General features: G+C 41.0%; 1 protein-coding gene across 1 annotated transcript in view; it reads left to right on the top strand.

The window, feature by feature from the left end:
- Positions 1-17,960, top strand: part of ADCY2 (adenylate cyclase 2) — a 278,833-nt gene that overhangs the window by 218,141 nt on the left and 42,732 nt on the right. Inside the window, exons 14-16 of the mRNA XM_058563511.1 lie at positions 2,406-2,543; positions 10,960-11,079; positions 17,763-17,932. Coding sequence (XP_058419494.1) covers positions 2,406-2,543; positions 10,960-11,079; positions 17,763-17,932 — 428 coding nt within the window. The remainder of the gene's footprint in view (positions 1-2,405; positions 2,544-10,959; positions 11,080-17,762; positions 17,933-17,960) is intronic.

Raw genomic sequence — 17,960 nt, 5'->3', positions numbered from 1 at the left:
AGTAAGCCCCAAACATTGTCCTGGGATTCTATGTCAGTGGGGGCTGTGTGCCACAGACGATCTTTCTGCCTCTCTTCTATCAGGAACTGAAGGAAAAACCATAGTGGAAAGGAGGAAAAATTAGATTTTTTGTTCGTATAGATATAAAGCAAATAGAGTTTTTAGTCACTAAAATGTTTCTGAGAAGTATTACGTTTGCTTCATAAATATAACGAGAAGAGCTAACTGTTATGAGTCCTGTTCTGGGCGCCTTATGTGGCTCATTTAAACCGCTTAAAAGACCAAGAAGGCAGATATTATTATTATTGTTATTCCCATTTTAGAGATGAAGAAACTGAGGCCAGAGAGGCTAATTAACTTGCAGAAAGTCTCACAGCTGTGGGGGTTTGATCCTGGGTCACTGGGCTGGTTCTCTACTCTTCTAACCACCTTTCACCTGGTATTACACAATCTCATTTAATTGTTGTATCAGAGTTTAACAGATTGCAATGCTTACGGTTTTAATAAAGCAGATATATATTTTTAAGAATAAAGCAAAAAGAAAATGTGAAAGAGGTAGAGAAATAAAAGTGCTGTTTATTGATGTAGTTAAGGAGTGTTTGCTATTTGAGTTTTATTGATGTCACACCAGTTTTACCACTGTATTAACTTAAGTCAAAAGGGTATGATATGTTTATTCCTTCTTCTGAATTTTTTGAAATCATAACTTTTTTTAATGTTTCCAGGACACATAGCCTTGAGGCTACTATCCCTTTAGCATGGAGGTTAAAATTTAGATCCCTGGGGCCGGCCCAGTGATGCACTCGTTAAGTTCGCGTGCTCTGCATTGGCGGCCCAGTGTTTGCCGGTTCGGATCCTGGGCGCGGACCTTCTCACAGCTCATCAAGCCATGCTGAGGTGGCATCCCACATAGGAGAGCTATAGCTCTACAACTATGATACACAGCTATGTACTGGGGCTTTCAGGAGGAAAAAGAGAGAGAAAAAAAAGAGGAAGATTGGCAACAGATGTTAGCACAGGGCCAATCTTCCAAAAAAGAAAATTAGATCCCTGGAGAACTCTCAAGTACTGCTTGTCCTAGCAGATAACATATGTAAATACCCACCCCAGTGCCTGGCACAGGCAGAGTTTGTGGTATCCACACTTTAGAACTCTTGCTGCTTCTGCTCTCTCACCACCTGGACAAAGATGAGGGTCACAGTGGCGCCTCCCTGCAAAGGTAGCCTTCAGGAGGTGATGAGCCTATCCACTGAGATCCTGCAGAGCAGTGTCTGGCCCACAGCAAATGGATAGGGAACTCTGGCTGCCATTCTGTAAAGACCTCGGTTACTTCTTGTATCCAAAGAGCTTTTCCAACACAGTAATGCTGCTCATTGCAGCATTATTCATGATAGCCAAAAGTTGGAAGCAACACAGGTGTCCAACGACAGAAGAATGCATAAACAAAGTGTGGTGTATGCATAGAACGGAATGTTATTTAACCCTATAAAAAGAAGGAAATTCTGTCACATGCTACAACATGGATGAACCTGGAGGACATTATGCTGAATGAAATAAGCCAGTCGCAAAAGGACAAATACTGTATGATTCCACTTATATGAGGTACCAAGAGCAATCCAACCTTTAGAGACAGAAAGTAGAATGGTGGTTGCTGGAGGCGAGGGGAGGGGGAAGGGGAATTCTTTAATGAGTATGGAGTTTCAATTGTGCAAGGTGAAAAGATCTAGAGATCTGCTACGCAGTGATGTGAGTATGGTTAACACTACTGAACTGAGCACTTAAAAATGGATAAGAGGGTAAGTTTTATATTGTATGTTTTTTAACACAATTAAAAATTTAAAAGAGAGCTTCTCTGTGAGGGAAGAAGCCCCCACAAGATGGGATGAAGTAAAGACATCACCATGACACACACCTGGGTGTGTGTGCTTTGGGTGTTGTCTTTGGAGGTACAGGCGCCAAACCGTTTTGTGGTCCAGTTGTATTCTTATGATTAGCTACGTGTTCATCTGTTTTCTACATAAATCGGCTGAATGTATAACAACTGCTTCATCATAGCTGTAATCTGAGACCCAGCACATCCTCCAGAGTGTTTTGATTAACTGACATATTTTTCCTTTACCAGAAGATTTTTTTTAAACATAATTTCAGGTCTGTTTTAAAGGACATACAAGCACATCCTACATTTATCATAGAAATTTAGTTAATTTGTCCCTAATTTGTCACAATGATGCCAACATAATTTTAATAAGGTTTGGGAGCTGGTATGGGACCCCAGGGGAGGACAGAGCCTACTTGTTTAATCTGGGAAGAATATGGGTGCATCTTGTGGTTTTAAACATCATTAAGAAACCTGAGAGAATACACAAAATAGCAATACATTTCTTTTTCTTTCTCTCTCCTCACAGCAATGCAGCAAAAAGGCCTCTGCGTCTCTCCTGTGGCTTTTGAAGTCGTCGGGCATCATCGCGAACCGCCCCTGGCCACGGATCTGCCTCACGGTCATCACCACGGCCATCATACTGACCATGGCCGTGTTCAACATGGTGAGTCAGGGCTCCCAGCAGGCAGGGCCATCTTTGCTTTCAATGCCTGTCTTGGTGGAATTTGGCAACCTTGCTCGTACCTCCTTTGGTAACACCAATTGTTGCCTGTTAAATTCAATATCCAACTCCTGCAGCGGCAGCCTCACTAGGGAGAAGGATGTTTTCTGCGGAAGTCACCTGCGAGAGGGCGGCTCCTTCCAGCAGCTTCCCACATCCTTGCTCGCTGTGGCTCCTGGCTCCAGAAATGACATGGAACGTCAGCAGGACAACAGAACGATCAGATGAAGGAGATGCAGTGGGAGAGATGTCCTGCTCTGGAGTTTAAAAGGACTGATTTCAGGCATCAGCTCCCCACCTTACTAGCTGTATGATCTTGGAGAGTTTTCATTAAACTTCAACAGGCTCCATTTCTCCTTCTCCAAAATGAGAACTGACACTTGTCTGCCAAGGCAGTTATTAGGGTAGATGAGCTGATGTTCCTACCACACTTAGGACAGTACCAGGCATTTTGTAAATACTTAACCAGTGGTTGCTCTTACCATATCGATATGATCATTACTGGTATATCCTTAAAAATAGACACATAAGTAATCAATGCACATTGAGACACATCCTTATTATTATTCTGACATCATCACCATCAACCATAAGGCTTAATGATACTTCACATGTTGGATGCTTTACCAGTTGTTGGAACTGCAGAGGATCGTGAGGCACAATCCTTGGCTTCCAGAAGCACAAAATCAGGTTAAGGAGATAGAGCACATACGTTAAATAATAAAGACATAGTTTTCATAAATCAGACAGCATTCATTCAGCAAAAAAAAATTTATTGAGCATAAGTATGTGCCTGGTATGTTGCTAGATATTCAGAACCCAAAGATAGTTCTCTGCCTTCCAGGAGTTCATGATGGAATCTAGGAGACAGACAGCTGGGTAAAACTGTTATAAAAGAGTCTGAGAGCCAATAGTAGAAGTGTGTAGGGAGGTGGTATGGCTCAGGCAGAGAGCAGGGCCTACTGGACTGTGTTCTAAGGAATGGATACCAGGAGTTCAGGAGATGGACACTGGAACGGGGCTGTCAGAGAAAAACTTGCCTTCCTTCCCCTCCTGCCCTATCAGGAGGTGGGGGTATGGATTCTTGAGTGTCCTCCCACGTCATCAACCAGAGGACACGCATGCTGGCTGTCCCCACCTCACCTCACCCACATGCCCAGCCCCCTCTAGGAGTTCCCCTGAGAAAGAACATGAGGTCAGGGCCTAACCTAGGCCTCCCCAGGCAAGGTCAGTGAGAGGTACCACCACAACCACTCCTTCCTCCACCCACCCACTCAGCCTCAGAGGTCAGCTCAGGAAAGAGGCTGCTCCCAGTTGCCCCTGTAGGCAGTTACAACTAATGGTGCCTGTGGGGAGAGGGCTCAGGGTTCAAGCCCATGCAGTCAGCAGACAGGACCAGCTGACCCTAGTCTTGCATTTCTATGTGGAGTTGTCTTGATGAGTGAAGTTCACCATGGGAACTCTACCATCCTAGGCCTCCTCCTGCTCCTCTGTAAAGTCAGCTAGTAACACTAAGCTAATCTCCCCCCCTTCTCCATTCACAGCATCTGAGGCCATCTTTCTGCTTCAGGGACAATGAGAGCTCCCTATGGGATGGTGGCCTCATCTTTGAGGTCTCAGGAATACCTGGACCATGACATCAGTTATTTCCAACAAGGGCTTAATCAATACTGACTGGAGGATAACTGGAAAATGGTGCCATGTCTGGACAAGTAATTCCCTGAAGAACTACCCTGCTCTAGAGGGACTTTAAAATGCAAGGGCTCAAGTAGAGACTTAGATCAGTCAGCCTGAGGCACGTGCTCATGAGGGACCCAGATAGATCGGCAAGGGCTTTCTTTGTGACGATGACCCAAGGGGATTTTTACTGTGGCCCCAGAGCTGTCATTAGAATGAGGGTGGGGAATGTAAGATGAGGGACTTAAGACCAAGACAAGAGAGACTTCCCTGGAAGAACCCTTCTGCAAAAGTATTACTAGCCATTATTAGCCTAACCTTCACAGGCAGTATTTTGGATATTTCAAGGGCATGAAGACACCCCAGAGGAGGAAGATAGAAAGACAAAGGGCAGTGGCCAGAGCCTGTGGAAACATGTGTGTTTCCTAAAATGAGTTCCTCATGCTCAACTTCATAACGTGCATTTGTGCTTTAGTCCTGCTACTCAGAGGCCCAGCTCTCCAGGAGAATGCACCAGCAAGCTCCCAGATGAGTTGGGTAAATTAAAGCTGCAGGAGACAGCTGGGTCAGAAGTAAATTCCACCGTGAAGGGATGGGGAACAGGACAGTCCTGAAGGATATCAGGGCACACTAGCTACTGTTCTGAGACATTCTAACAGACACAGAGTGTTCAGTTGCCCTAACAAGGGGTGATTGCCACAGTGCCCTTATAATTAAGCTGCCTCATCCCTCAAGAGTGTGTTCACTCACTTGTGCATGCTCAAAGTGGATAAAACATGCTTCCTGAGTTTATTGACCTTCTCCATTGGCTGACATACAAGTTACAGGGACAAGACATTTAACAGGACATTCACACACTTAAGAGTGAGGTCTTTTTTCTTTATTTTTTCACATGTCCTAGGAAAGCACCTTCTATATAAGATGTAGCCATTCAGTAGTTACTCAATGAAGGAATGAATAAATAAATGACAAGCACATAAGCCTTTAAAAAAGAAACCCATTTCTTTTTATGAAATCCAGTTTGACCTTATAAAACCAGGATTTTTTACCTAATTTTTTAAAGACAGAATCTAAATGGAAAACCAATCTGTTTTGGAAGCTCATTGTATTTCATACAGGATAATTAGTAATGATTGGCATGCAGTTCAGTCACTGTCTATAAATGACAAGCTGAGCATTTAGCAGTAGAATTTTTTTTTTTACAGTAACTGTGATCCCTTTAAAGAAGAAATGAATCTCCAGTACCAGAAATACATCTTTCAGGGTCATTTTCTTTCCCCTCAAAGAAAGGAGTTCACTGCCAAGTGAGATAGAGAAGTCTATGGGAGACATGTTAAAAGTATGATGGATGATCTTTAGGAAAGAAATGAAGTAAGGCTTCGCTCCACGTACTGAGCTACCATCTGCGGCAGTAGAGGTTGCGGGGCGAGCAATAAGCTAGATAAGCTAAATTCCTTTTTTTTTTTTTTTTTTCCTGTCTAGTGATGCAAAGGGAAAGGAAATCAGAACTGCTCAAGCAGTTTTTTTCCTCCACCAGTACAAGAGAAATGGCATTTTCTTTGATACCTGATGCCCTGAAATTAGTGGTGGTTCTCCATACAGATGCTCCTCTTGTATTTATTTCGAAGAAACATCATAAAACAGTATGAAAGCTGACTTTAGACAGAGAAAGGAAATATTTTCCCTAGTTATAGAGCTTTCTTATAATTTCTTATTAATCACAGAGGGGAAAGACTTGCTCATCAGGGTACCGTCTTCGATCACATACGGAGGATTTACAAAGAACTGCTCTCCAGCTGTGCTGATCCCTGCCCTCTTGAATTATGACTGGGTGAGGCAGACACAGGGTGCCATGACAGACCTGGGTCTGCTGGGTCTGTCCAGCAGTCATGCACATCACCACGTGGTGCTGATGCAGCATTCAGGGGCTGGCCAGTCAGAAATGAGTATCAATGGGGGCCATGCAAGGGAGGAAGGCTCCAGGCCAGTCACTCAAATTTGGGGAAGACCTTCCACTAGGGATGTGGGTAAAATCCAGTGTTTACCTGCTTGCAGTCAAAAGCTCCCAGTGTTGTTTTTGTGCCTTTTTTCCTAGCCCTACTTCAAACTCTCCACCCTGGAGAGGTTCTATTTAACGCAGCTTAGCTTTTTAAATTTGTCGTGGTAGTTCCTTTGGGAACACAATTTCTAGACTAATTTAGCCCCACGCCCGAGTTGTAGTTTTGCGATTTCTTAGCAGTTGTTAACCCAGTGAGGCTAATGCAGGAGGTCGACTCACATTTCAACAAGAATAGCAGCTCTTTTGTGTGTTACGAGGAGGGGGTGCTTTCAAGAGCCAGCTTTGCTTAAGTCACTGGAAAGAAAATTTTATTTTCTGTTGGAAAACTTCACCTTTTTAAAATCATAGCCTCATTCAGGTCCTCATGTATAGCCCTTGTGATTTTTAAGTGTTCCATTAGGGACAAAGCAAAAATACTTTCCTTTTTTCCCTTTTCCTGTTTTTAATGTTTGTTATTTTTCTATTGGGTAAAATATACATAACATAAAATTTATCATTATAACCATCTTTAAGTGTACAATTTAGTGGTGTTAAGTACATTTACAATGTTGTGCAACCAGAACTTTCTCATCATCCTAAACAGAAACTTTGTTCCCATGAAACAGTAACTCTCCACTCCTGCTTCCTCCAGCCCCTGACAACCTCTACTCTGCTTTCTGTTACTATGAATTTTTCTATTCTAGAAACCTCATATACCTGGAATTACACAATATTTGTTTTTTTGTGTCTGGCTGATTTCACGTAGCAGAATGTTTTACAGGTTCTCATTTTCTCTTTGATGCACAGTCCCTCCACAGCAGGCAGACCTCTCAGTTTGCCCTGTATTTTTCCAGCCAGTGGCAAGCAACCCTTATTGACTGCTTCCCTGTCATCACTTGCCATGACCCTCTTTACCTCAAAGGGGAGAGATGCGTTAGGAATGAGATGTGGGATGAGGCTGCCCACAATCTCCCTCTGCCGTTGAGTGGATGGGCCATTTCACGTTGAGCCTTCACATGCATTTTTAGTCACTAATATTTATTCTGAGCCTGCATTTTCACAGCCCTTACAAAAACCTGGGTCAACGGGAATGGTGTGTTTAGAGGACTGGCTTTTAAAAATCGCGTTACACTCAGTTGTATATGACAAAACATCCTGGTCAGTTTTATTTAAAATGAATTGTGAGATTTTACCATGACATTTTAAACACCTGATGTTCACATCGTGACACCAAACACCCCAAAAAAGTAGAGAGAAACCATCGGTTATCCAGATTTTTTTCAAATATAGGGTTTGGGGTACCAAATTGCAAAGGACGTGTGTTCTGTTCCATTTTAGTTTCCAGCTGACTGTTCAGAATCATGTATGAGAAGCTCAAATCTTCTGCTATCTTTTTTCTGACATTTTGACAATATCATCATGTGATTTCCCATGTCATTTTGCGATCTTTTCGGAGAACTTCTCAGAGAATATTATAAGTAGCCTATCTTTGTGAGCCACACAGATAAGGAGTTAGTTGTGGTCGACTAGTAGTCTATCCAGACTTCTAATTCCAGCCAAGTGACAAATGCAGTGATGTCATCAGGCATAAAACAATATTAAATAGCATGTTCACAATTTAATATTATTTGAAAAACATAATTCATGATGTTTTACATTGCCTGGGAAATGTGAAAAAGACGCATTAGCACTTTATTAGGATATTTTGTTCAAGATGAGGATATCATTTTCTCAATGATGACAGAGGTTGTAGAATATTGAAATTGGTCCAAAGAGGAGGTCTCCAAATAATTACGATGCTAGAAATTCATTCTCTGGAGAAAGTTGTGGCAGTTTAACCTGGAAGGAAGAAGGACCAGGGATTCATAACTCTCGAGTATTTGCCTGGCTATAATTAGGGGATGACATGAGTTTATTTTAAATTGTCTAAGAAGACAGAAGAGGGGAAATTGGTACAAAAAATTATAGTGTGATGCCACTAGACGTAATGAAGATTTTCTTGATTTTAGGGGTAGTATTCAATACTAGAAAAAGGTAGCAGAAAGGTTAAGGAAGCATTGTTGGGTACAGTGACTGAAGTTTTTTATTGATTTTCAAGTTCAAACTGTCATACTTATTATATAGCCTACTTGCCAGACAAAATTTTCACAGGATGTATTTCTACTCATTGTATGGCAAGAATTTTTCTTCTCTTTATGGTGATATAATCAAGAAGTTTTTTATTGAAATACATTTGACATATAACATTGTGTAAATATTTAAGATGTACAACATGTTATTTGGTACATTTATATATTGTAATATGATTGCCATTGTAGCAATAGTTAGCACCTCTATTGCATCACATAATTATCATTTCTTTTTTGCAGAGGGAATAAATAAGATCTAGTCTCTTAGCAAGTTTGATGATTATAATACAATATTGTTGTCTATATTTAACAAACTGTGCGTTAGGTCTCCAGGACCGATTTGTCTATGAGTTGCAAGTTTGTACCCTTCAACAAGTTTTTGTTAATAATTTTAAGATCCCAGGTGCTTAAGACTACTAACCTATCAAGCTAAATAGTCTCATCTTGTTCGTCATTTCTTGATTTTTTAATGTTTAAATCAATTGTATTTTGAATCTGTCAAATCTAAATTTGTAATATTTTGGAGTATGGTATTTGCCAAGCAATTACTCCATTAGTGTTTTTTCTGACATAATTTTCTTCCAAAGAATTAGCACATTTATAGTTCTACCAGGGGCTGTGACATTTTCAATAAATTATTTAGTTTAAATAAAGAAATATACCACATTTATTTGAGTTTTAAGTCAGCATTTTGCTGCATTTGATCAAATGATATAATGAGTAGAAACACTGTATCTGGTGTCATTCTTGGAATCTGAGTGTTCCCAAGAATATACTAAATAAATGCCTTCTTATCTACCTATGTAAATTAGTTTAGGTATTTGACAACATCTGTGCCATCAAAGGAAATAAATTAATAGAAGCAAACAAAAGAAACCACAGAAACGATGCAGGAAAGTTTTTCTTTCTAAACCTTGAATATGTATGGTCAGCCCTATGCAGCAAACACAACCTAGTTTTATGGATAAGGTGAATTTCTTTCAGTAAAGGGAACTTGGCCCGTGTGATTCTCTGGTTTATTTTTACTAAACACTCCTCTGACCCTCAGCCACAGTACACAAAAGTGACTGATCCTCGGTCACTTAAATAGTCTGTATTGCAGCTTCTGTAGAAAAGAGGGAGACAGAGAGATAGAGAGAGAGAGAGAAACAGAGACAGACAGACAGACAGAGAGAGACAGGGAGAGAGAAAGACAGAAAGAGAATCAGAGTGAGACAGAGGTAGAAAAAGAGAGACAGAGATAGAGAAACAGAGAGAGAGATTGAATGCTCCTACCTTGCTAACAGGTTGACACTTTCCTTCTGGGCGCTGATATTGGTGACTGTTACATAGGAGCTAATCATCTTTATTTTCTCAGGATTACTTTTTTTTTAATTAGGACCCCCTTTCTAACAGTCCTAAGAACCTCCATCCTCTCAAATTTTAATCTATTGTGATCCTGAGCTGCCAAGCACTCACAAATAATAGATGTGAATGTTCATGCCCATTATTGCATTTTACCCATAAAATTAATTTCTTTTCTTAAAATCAAAAACTCATAAAACTCCACTGATTTATTTAATGTTTGAACCAAGATGGTGAAGATACTGCAAAAACATTCTAAAGGCTCTTGTTTTGTGGTGGAGAGTTGAAAGTCTGTGTGCGTGATGATATCAGCCTCAAACCTAGTTCTAGCCAAGCCCTCTGCCCTACACTTGGGACATTTGTGTGTGTGTGTGTGAGGAAGATTAGCCCTGAGCTAACATTCGCTGCCAATCCTCTTTTTTGCCAAGGAAGATGGGCCCTGGGCTAACATCTGTGCCCATCTTCCTCTACTATATATGGGACACCGCCACAGCATGGCTTGACAAGCGGTGCGTTGGTCCACGCCCGGGATCAGAACCCGTGAACCCTGGGCCTCTGAAGCAGAGCACACAAACTTAACCACTATGCTACCAGGCTGGCCCCTTCTGGACATTTTTAATTTTTTTTTTTTTTTGTGAGGAAGATCAGCCCTGAGCTAACGTCCATGTCAATCCTCCTCTTTTTGCTGAGGAAGACTGGCCCTGGGCTAACATCTGTGCCCATCTTCCTCCACTTTATATGGGATGCCGCCACAGCATGGCCTGAGAAGCGGTGCATCAGTGCGTGCCCGGGATCCAAACCTGGGCCCTCAGCAGCGGAGAGCATGCACTTAACTGCTACACCACTGGGCCAACTACCTCTGGACATTTTTAATTTAATATTTAACAGAGGTGCTTCTGTTTTGTTTAATGTCGATTCTGTAGTTCTGGAATTCACTGTTCAGTGTGTAGCACAATAATAGTTATTTAATCATTCAATAGAGATTCTCAAAGCTTCAAAAAGGAGAAGAGGAAGCTATTCGAATGCGTTTGAAGTATAGATGCTGGATTGCCCACATCATCCTGCTTACTGTGCAGAGGGAACACAGTCATTAACACACTTAGCACCTACCTGCTAACCCTTTAATCTAGTCCTTGGCACAAATTCATTGAAAAAAACATTTTCTTTGCAGTTTTTCCTGAGTGACTCAGAGGAAGCAATCCCCGCAACTACCAATCTATCAAACATAAGTCTTTCTGCCTCAAATAATCAGGCAGCGATTCTGCGTGCGCAAAATTTGTTTTTCCTTCCGGTAAGAATGTTCTGTTCCTTGTTATTGCTTTTGTTATTTTCCTGTATGCTATTAGCCTATTTACTGTTATGGCCTCCACTTTCTCGTCTGTTCTAGACTTCACTTTTCTTCTTTGGTGTCCATACCTGAGTAGGTCCTCACCAGTTGAAAACTGTCAACTTTTTGAGAGAAGTCTTGACTGACTGGCACCCCTTAGATCACGTTTGCACTCACAGTGTCATGTTGATGCTCTTACAGACGACTCTTGCCTTTATCTTCTGAACTGCTACATTTTATAGTGTGTATCACAGCATTTGACATTTAATTACATGTCACAGAGTTTCTGGGTTCATTGCTTATAGATTTTGCTAATTGTTCCAATGAATTAGTGTTAGCTCCCTGACTCTGCTGACGGGGACCACATCCCATATTTCTGCCTCTCCTTTGGCTGCAAATACTGTCCAGGGATTATATCCTCAAATCATCCTGACTCACTGATTCATTTTTACCAATGTCCGAGAGGGCCTAGATTGAAATTTCAAAACTTACTAACACATCAGTCTTTTCAGTGAAAAGAGCTAAATCAGTTATTTACTGCTTAATAACTTCTTTCTTCCATGAATTATTTGTGCAAAAAAAAATGAGTTTTGATGATGTCCTTTTAATTTATTTTAATAATCATCTAAAAGTAGCATAGATTCTTCCCATTGAGTTTCTATCTCATATAGTTAGTTTTGAGAGTGCTAAATAAACTATCTGGGGGACTGAAATGGATAATTTAATATGTATACTTTTAAATTTTCCTACCAGGGGCCAGCCCTGTGGCTTAGCGGTTAAGTGTGTGCGCTCTGCTGCTGGTGGCCCGGGGTTCGGATCCCGGGCGCGCACTGATGCACCGCTTCTCTGGCCATGCTGAGGCCGCGTCCCACATGCAGCAACTAGAAGGATGTGCAGCTATGACATACAACTATCTACTGGGGCTTTGGGGGAAAAAAAATAAATAAATAAAATTTCCTACCAGTTTCTTAAACCCCATTAGCTGTGGTGATAAGGATGTGTCCTTTCCTCACCCTTCTTTCATTGATTTGTTCCCTTGATACAGGCTTGGATCCTTTTTCCCATCTTGTCGTTTGAGTTTCCTGGGAAGCTCACAGCTCTGGGTACAGAGAGTAGGGGCGTCTGGTGTTCTCTTAAGGCCATGGCTGTTTCAGAGGCAAGCTGACCAGGGTCCATAGGAATGTTCCTATGGCCTCAGGAAGAGAGAACAGTGTGATCCTCGTCCATTAGCCAAAGGGTCCTGCCTTCATTTTAGTCATTAAAGCCCATAAGGATTAGACATCATCTTTTCTATTTTAGTTATGTGAAAATTTAGAGATGGGATTCATGGTGAAAATTTATTGGCTGCGATCTCTCTGTGGGCAATTTGGAGCCACCTTCTTTAAAGAAAGATTTAAACTGACCGTGTGGTCTAGCTCTTCCTCCTTGAACGGATGGCACTGTTGACCAGTGGAAGGAGAGAGCGCCTGCAGGCCGCCCCCTGCAGCATTCAGATGGCACTTTAATGGTTTAAAGATGCATTTTCATAGGAAAGAGAAGTGTAGCTGGCAAAGCATGTTTTTTAAATCCTTCCATCTAATATTCTGGAGTAGAACAACTCACCAAGCTTGGCACCTCCAAAGGCAATAAGGTAATCATTCTGAATTTCATTTAGGTAAGTCTGTATGATACCTTATTTTCAAAAGAAACAAATCATCAGAAACCCAAGATGGGAAAGGTAATGTTTACTAAACCTGAAAAGATTCTGAAAAAGTGCACAACAGACTCTAAAATCTAGGTCAGACTAGTCACCAAGCCACTACTGTTCCCATAATAAGTCCTCAGAAAGAGGATTATAGTGAGCTTTGCCAAGGAAGCCCCGAGTGCTCACACACCATCTGTACAGAAATTGCTTTATTAACTGGTGACTTTAGGAGTCCTGAGGAGCCTGGAAACATCCTGGCTTCCCCCTTCATAAATCGAAAGGAACACTAGGAAAGCTGTTTTGTGGATGTGCCCCTTCTTTCTTTCTTTCTTTCTTTCTTTTTTCTTTGCTGAGGAAGATTGGCCCTAAGCTAACATCTGTGCCAATCTTCCTTTATTTTGTATGTGGGGCAGCACCACAGCGTGGCTGACGAGTGGTGTAGGTCTGCGCCCATGATCTGAACCCGCGAACCCAGGCTGCCAAAGTGGAGCACGCCAAACCTAACCAGTAGGCCACAGGGCCAGACCCCAGAATGTGTCCCTTCTTATGTGATATCTGAGGTTGACAAGGGAGTGGGGAAGAGTGTCTGCATTCACTGCTGCAGGTAGTATAAAGTCATATAACTCTACTTAATGGTAATTTATAACAATCATCAAAAAAGCATAAATACAGACATACGTTCTGCCCTACAATACAAATTTTGGAAATTAATTATAAAGGTGCAAAAATTTAGCTACAAGAGTATTCATTAAATTGTTTAGATAACATGAACAATAAAGAAGAAAGCAAATAACCTAAAAGTTAGAATAAATTTAATTGTTTGAATAAATTTTTTGTAAACATACAATAAAATTATATTCAGCCACTATAAAAGATGCTGTAGAAACTATTTAATGACAGAGAAATATATATTCATGATGTTATTAGTTGAAAGTGTCATTTAAAAACATTCCAAACAGTATGATCCCAATTTTCTAAAATAATAATATCAATAAAAAGTAGCAAAAAAAAAGGCTGGAAAGACAACTCACAAATAATTAATAGTGGCTCAAATTAGATGTTGTGAATTATAGAAGACCCTTAGTTTTATGTGTCCTTTGTATATTTCCTAATTTTTAACATCAGATGTGTTATTTCTGTAGCAAAAAAAAAAAAAGTTATTTTAAAATGCCCAACAAAAGTAACTGTAAAGGATATTTGCCATGTAGGCGCTTCATACGCTACCAGGCATTTATATAATTTCATTTGCAAAACTACCCTGTGAGGTAGATATTATTGGAATTCTCATTTTCAGGTGTGGAAACTGAGGCCAAAAGAGACCTAAGTAAATTACCCAAGATAACAGTGGCTGTTCCCTTGGTGTTAAAATGCAAGTTGATTTCATCAATTAACTATACTGAAAGTGTTAATTAACTAATATTAGCTTAGTTAACTTAATATTAATATTATTAAATGATATTACTTAGTAATTAAAATAATGTTAATAATTTAAAAATAATATTAATGTTAACTTAATTAACTCTATTAACTAATAATTACATTAGCTATATCAAAACTATATTAAAAATAAGGTTGCTAGTAATTAGATCCTATGAGAAGTCAGTTCAGTAGCCTACAGGCAGAACGCCTGACCAACTGGTGCTCTCCCTGGTGGGCTGCGTTATGTGGGAGGGACTGCTGATCCTCAGGGCTCGAAGACGGGCCTTCTCGCATGTTCTCCCTCATTCACACATCCCTCTGTCGCTATCTATAGGTTCCCAACCTGCCTTTAAGTCAGTCCCCGATCACCTTGTGCATGGCCTCCAAGCATTCTAGAAAGGCTATTTAATAGAAAACAAACTAAAAAGCTACTTTCCATTGGCATATATATTTTAGTAGATGTTCCTGAAATGTGAAAACTTTTAAAAAGCCTAAGAATGAATTTTAAAATGTGAAATCATAGGCATATTTCTATAGGTATTGGCACATATTCTAACTAAAAGTATTGCAGAAAACCTTTACAATCCTACTCCCCAACCCCCTGGGAACAGATGTGCACACTTTGAGACACACTCATACAAGGGGCTCATTATTCTGCTCTTCCTTCAATTAAGCTGAACTGGTTGATAACTTTCATTCTAATAATGGTTTTCAAGCATAATTTTAGCAGCAGAATCCTTTTAAAAACCAAATCTTGCAAAGAGCCCAAGTTTATACTAATAATAGCAGAGTTTATATAGCTTCCCATGGGCCAGATACTGTTCTGAGCTCTGTACTTATATTATCTTATTTCATCCTCACAAGAATTCTTCAAAGTGGGTACTGTCATCTTCCCAACCTCGAGTCCCTTGTGCAGGGTGCAGGATTGCCGTTAATTATTCAAAGGAGCTGCTTTGGTGAGCAGATGGGGCAGACTCTGAATGGGGGCCTTGCCCACTGCCGGTTCCCAAGGCAATTCCATGGCTTCTGAGGGGCAGTTTTCTGATACTAGCGACTGCTGACTAAACGACTAGCAGGTTATAAACCAGGGCTCTCCAACTCTCTGTGGGGAAGGCACTATTTTCATTTTGTTTTGTTTTTTTAGTTTCCAATCTGTTGCATATTGATACTTCAGAAGAATAGAAGGGTGAATTAGCAGAAAAATGAACTAAAAAAAAAAAAAAAAGACATACAAAATGCAAGCTTGGAGTCCAGCCCAGTGGCATAGTGGTTAAATTCATGTGCTCCACTTCAGCGGCCCAGGGTTTGCAGGTTCGGACGCCAGGTGCAGACCTACGCACTGCTTATCAAGCCACGCTGTGACAAGTGTCCCACATATAAAATAGAGGAAGATGGGCACAGATGTTAAGCTCAGGGCCAGTCTTCCTCAGCAAAAAAGAGGAGGATTGGCAATAGATGTTAGCTCAGGGCTAATCTTCCTCACCAGAAAAAAAAAATGCAAGCTTGTATTTTATTAGATTCAACAGAAACAAGCCCACCTTGTCAAATTGTTACGCATGTTCCGAGACAGGCATCCCAGGCCCTGCATGGACCTCCCCAGGCTATTTGCAGAGCTCCCTGCAGAGCTTCCAGAGGCTATCCCCAGCACTGGTGTGTGTTCTAGCACTGAGCCCTCACACCTGCCCTCAGAGGTGGATACTTAGTAACTTACCTAAGGAAACAACAGCAGAACTCAGAGGTGGATACTTAGTAACTCACCTAAGGTAACAGTGGCAGAACTGTGTGTAAATAAGAGCTGGTTTCAAAGCACTTGCTACCTCTCCTACCTTTCTGATCGGGGAGCAGTGAATGCACCCCATCTGCTCTTTCACAGATCTCTTAATTCTGTCACTCCATTCTGCCAGCCCCAACAGTCCCATAGGACACATTCCCTCTCCTCTCTTCCTCTTCTTAGTCTCTGTTGTGGGTGGGAGTGGTGGTCAGAACAGTAGAGAACTGACATCAAGTAGGTAATTTTGGGCAAAGAGATTGTGCTTACAACACTCACTATCCCTTAAAATGCTGCCACCTGTAACGCGCCCTTGCCCAGGAATGCTTGACTTCCCTAAGAGTGACCCAGTTTTCGTGTAATCCAAGGAGAATTGCTCTTCTTCCTTTGGAAGCTGAAGTGCCAGGTCCAGTCCTCACCAGTAACGGATCTGTATGAACTCCTGCGTGAGTGCCTCCAGCAACATAAGCGTGCCTCTTACAGAGAAGGAAGCACTGCAGCTCATTTTTCAACTTTCTTTCTTCCCCAAGAACAAGACTGATGAGCTAATATCAGTAGCCTTCCAGATAGCTTACTGTGGGTGACCTCAGCTGGGGAAATGAAAGTAAGCACTAGAATGACAAAAAATGAGCCATTTACACGTGGCTTATTCTATACAATGAAACTAAAATTGAGTAGCTTACACAGTGGGCTATTTTTTAAAGATAGAATTTATCAAACATCAATCAGATCTATGTTTTATTAAAATTATTAAGCTTTATTGAATGCTGCTTCTGTTCCAGGATGCTAAGATAGTAGCATAACCTGTTGTTCGTAAAAACCTCACGCTGTAGCAAATAAGGCTTTGTGAGAATGGCAGCCATGCTCATTTAGCGAGTCCCTCGTGACTCATTTATGGGGCTCTGGGCTCCAAGCTTTATTGTTCTTCTCAATGACCTACAGAAATGACATTATTACCCTCATTTTACAAATGAAGACACTGTGACACAGGCAATTTAGGTCACCGGCCTAAAGTAACCCAGCTAATGAGTGATTGACGCAGAATTGAACCAGGGCAATCCTGTCTGGTAAATAGTGGTCAATAGCGAGACAAGTGCTAACACAGGGCGGGCCTGCCAGCTGCTTCCTATCGACTACAAAAGATAGAATGTGCCAGCTTTTTTCCTCGCACTTGGTTCTTCCCATTTCTTCAGGTGCCTGTCCTCTTCCAGGATATTCTTGACTCATCCTGGTCAAAGCTTTTAGTTTTTTAAATCTTTTCTGTTTTAGATAGTCCCTCTGACACACAATGTCTCTTTCAATAAAATGCCTGGGCTTTCTTACACTTCTAACAGAACTAATTGTAATGATTTATATCCTCTTAATGAATTAAAGAATTGAAAGGCCAAAAGAGATTCTATGTACTATGAATTTTTTTTGTCTGTAAATGTATAGGGAGTCACATTGTTTTTATTTTCAAGAAGCTCATGGCATTTGCTTATAATGACATCTTCAATATAGTTTTTTTATTATTTCTGAAAACTACTTGTCAATATGCATGACTATTTTTTATTAAACATGCAGCACTGGGTCAACAAGCCATGTAATGAGTAATTATTTTCTAAATCAAATGTGTTCTGGCTTTTAGCACTGAATCAAAGAGCAGGAAAAGGCATCAGCCCTCACAGCCAGTTTATCAGTTGACCACATGAGCCTGGTGGTGGTCGCCCACTGTAATTACTTCAGTATTTCTCAGAAGAGATCCTAAGTGTTCATGTCGTGTATTCCCCGCTCCAGTACTTTATCTACAGCTGCATCCTGGGATTGATCTCCTGTTCGGTTTTCCTGCGGGTGAATTATGAGTTGAAAATGTTGATCATGATGGCCGCATTGGTGGGCTACAACACCATCCTCCTCCACACTCACGCCCGCGTCCTGGATGACTACAGCCAGGTCTTATTCGAGAGGTAACCTGCTTCCTCTTCTTTCTCCTTA

Source organism: Diceros bicornis, chromosome 20, assembly GCF_020826845.1.
Source record: "Diceros bicornis minor isolate mBicDic1 chromosome 20, mDicBic1.mat.cur, whole genome shotgun sequence".
NCBI lineage: Eukaryota > Metazoa > Chordata > Mammalia > Perissodactyla > Rhinocerotidae > Diceros > Diceros bicornis.
The sequence above is the reverse complement of the archived record's forward strand: the minus strand, read 5'-3'. Positions and strand labels throughout refer to the sequence as shown.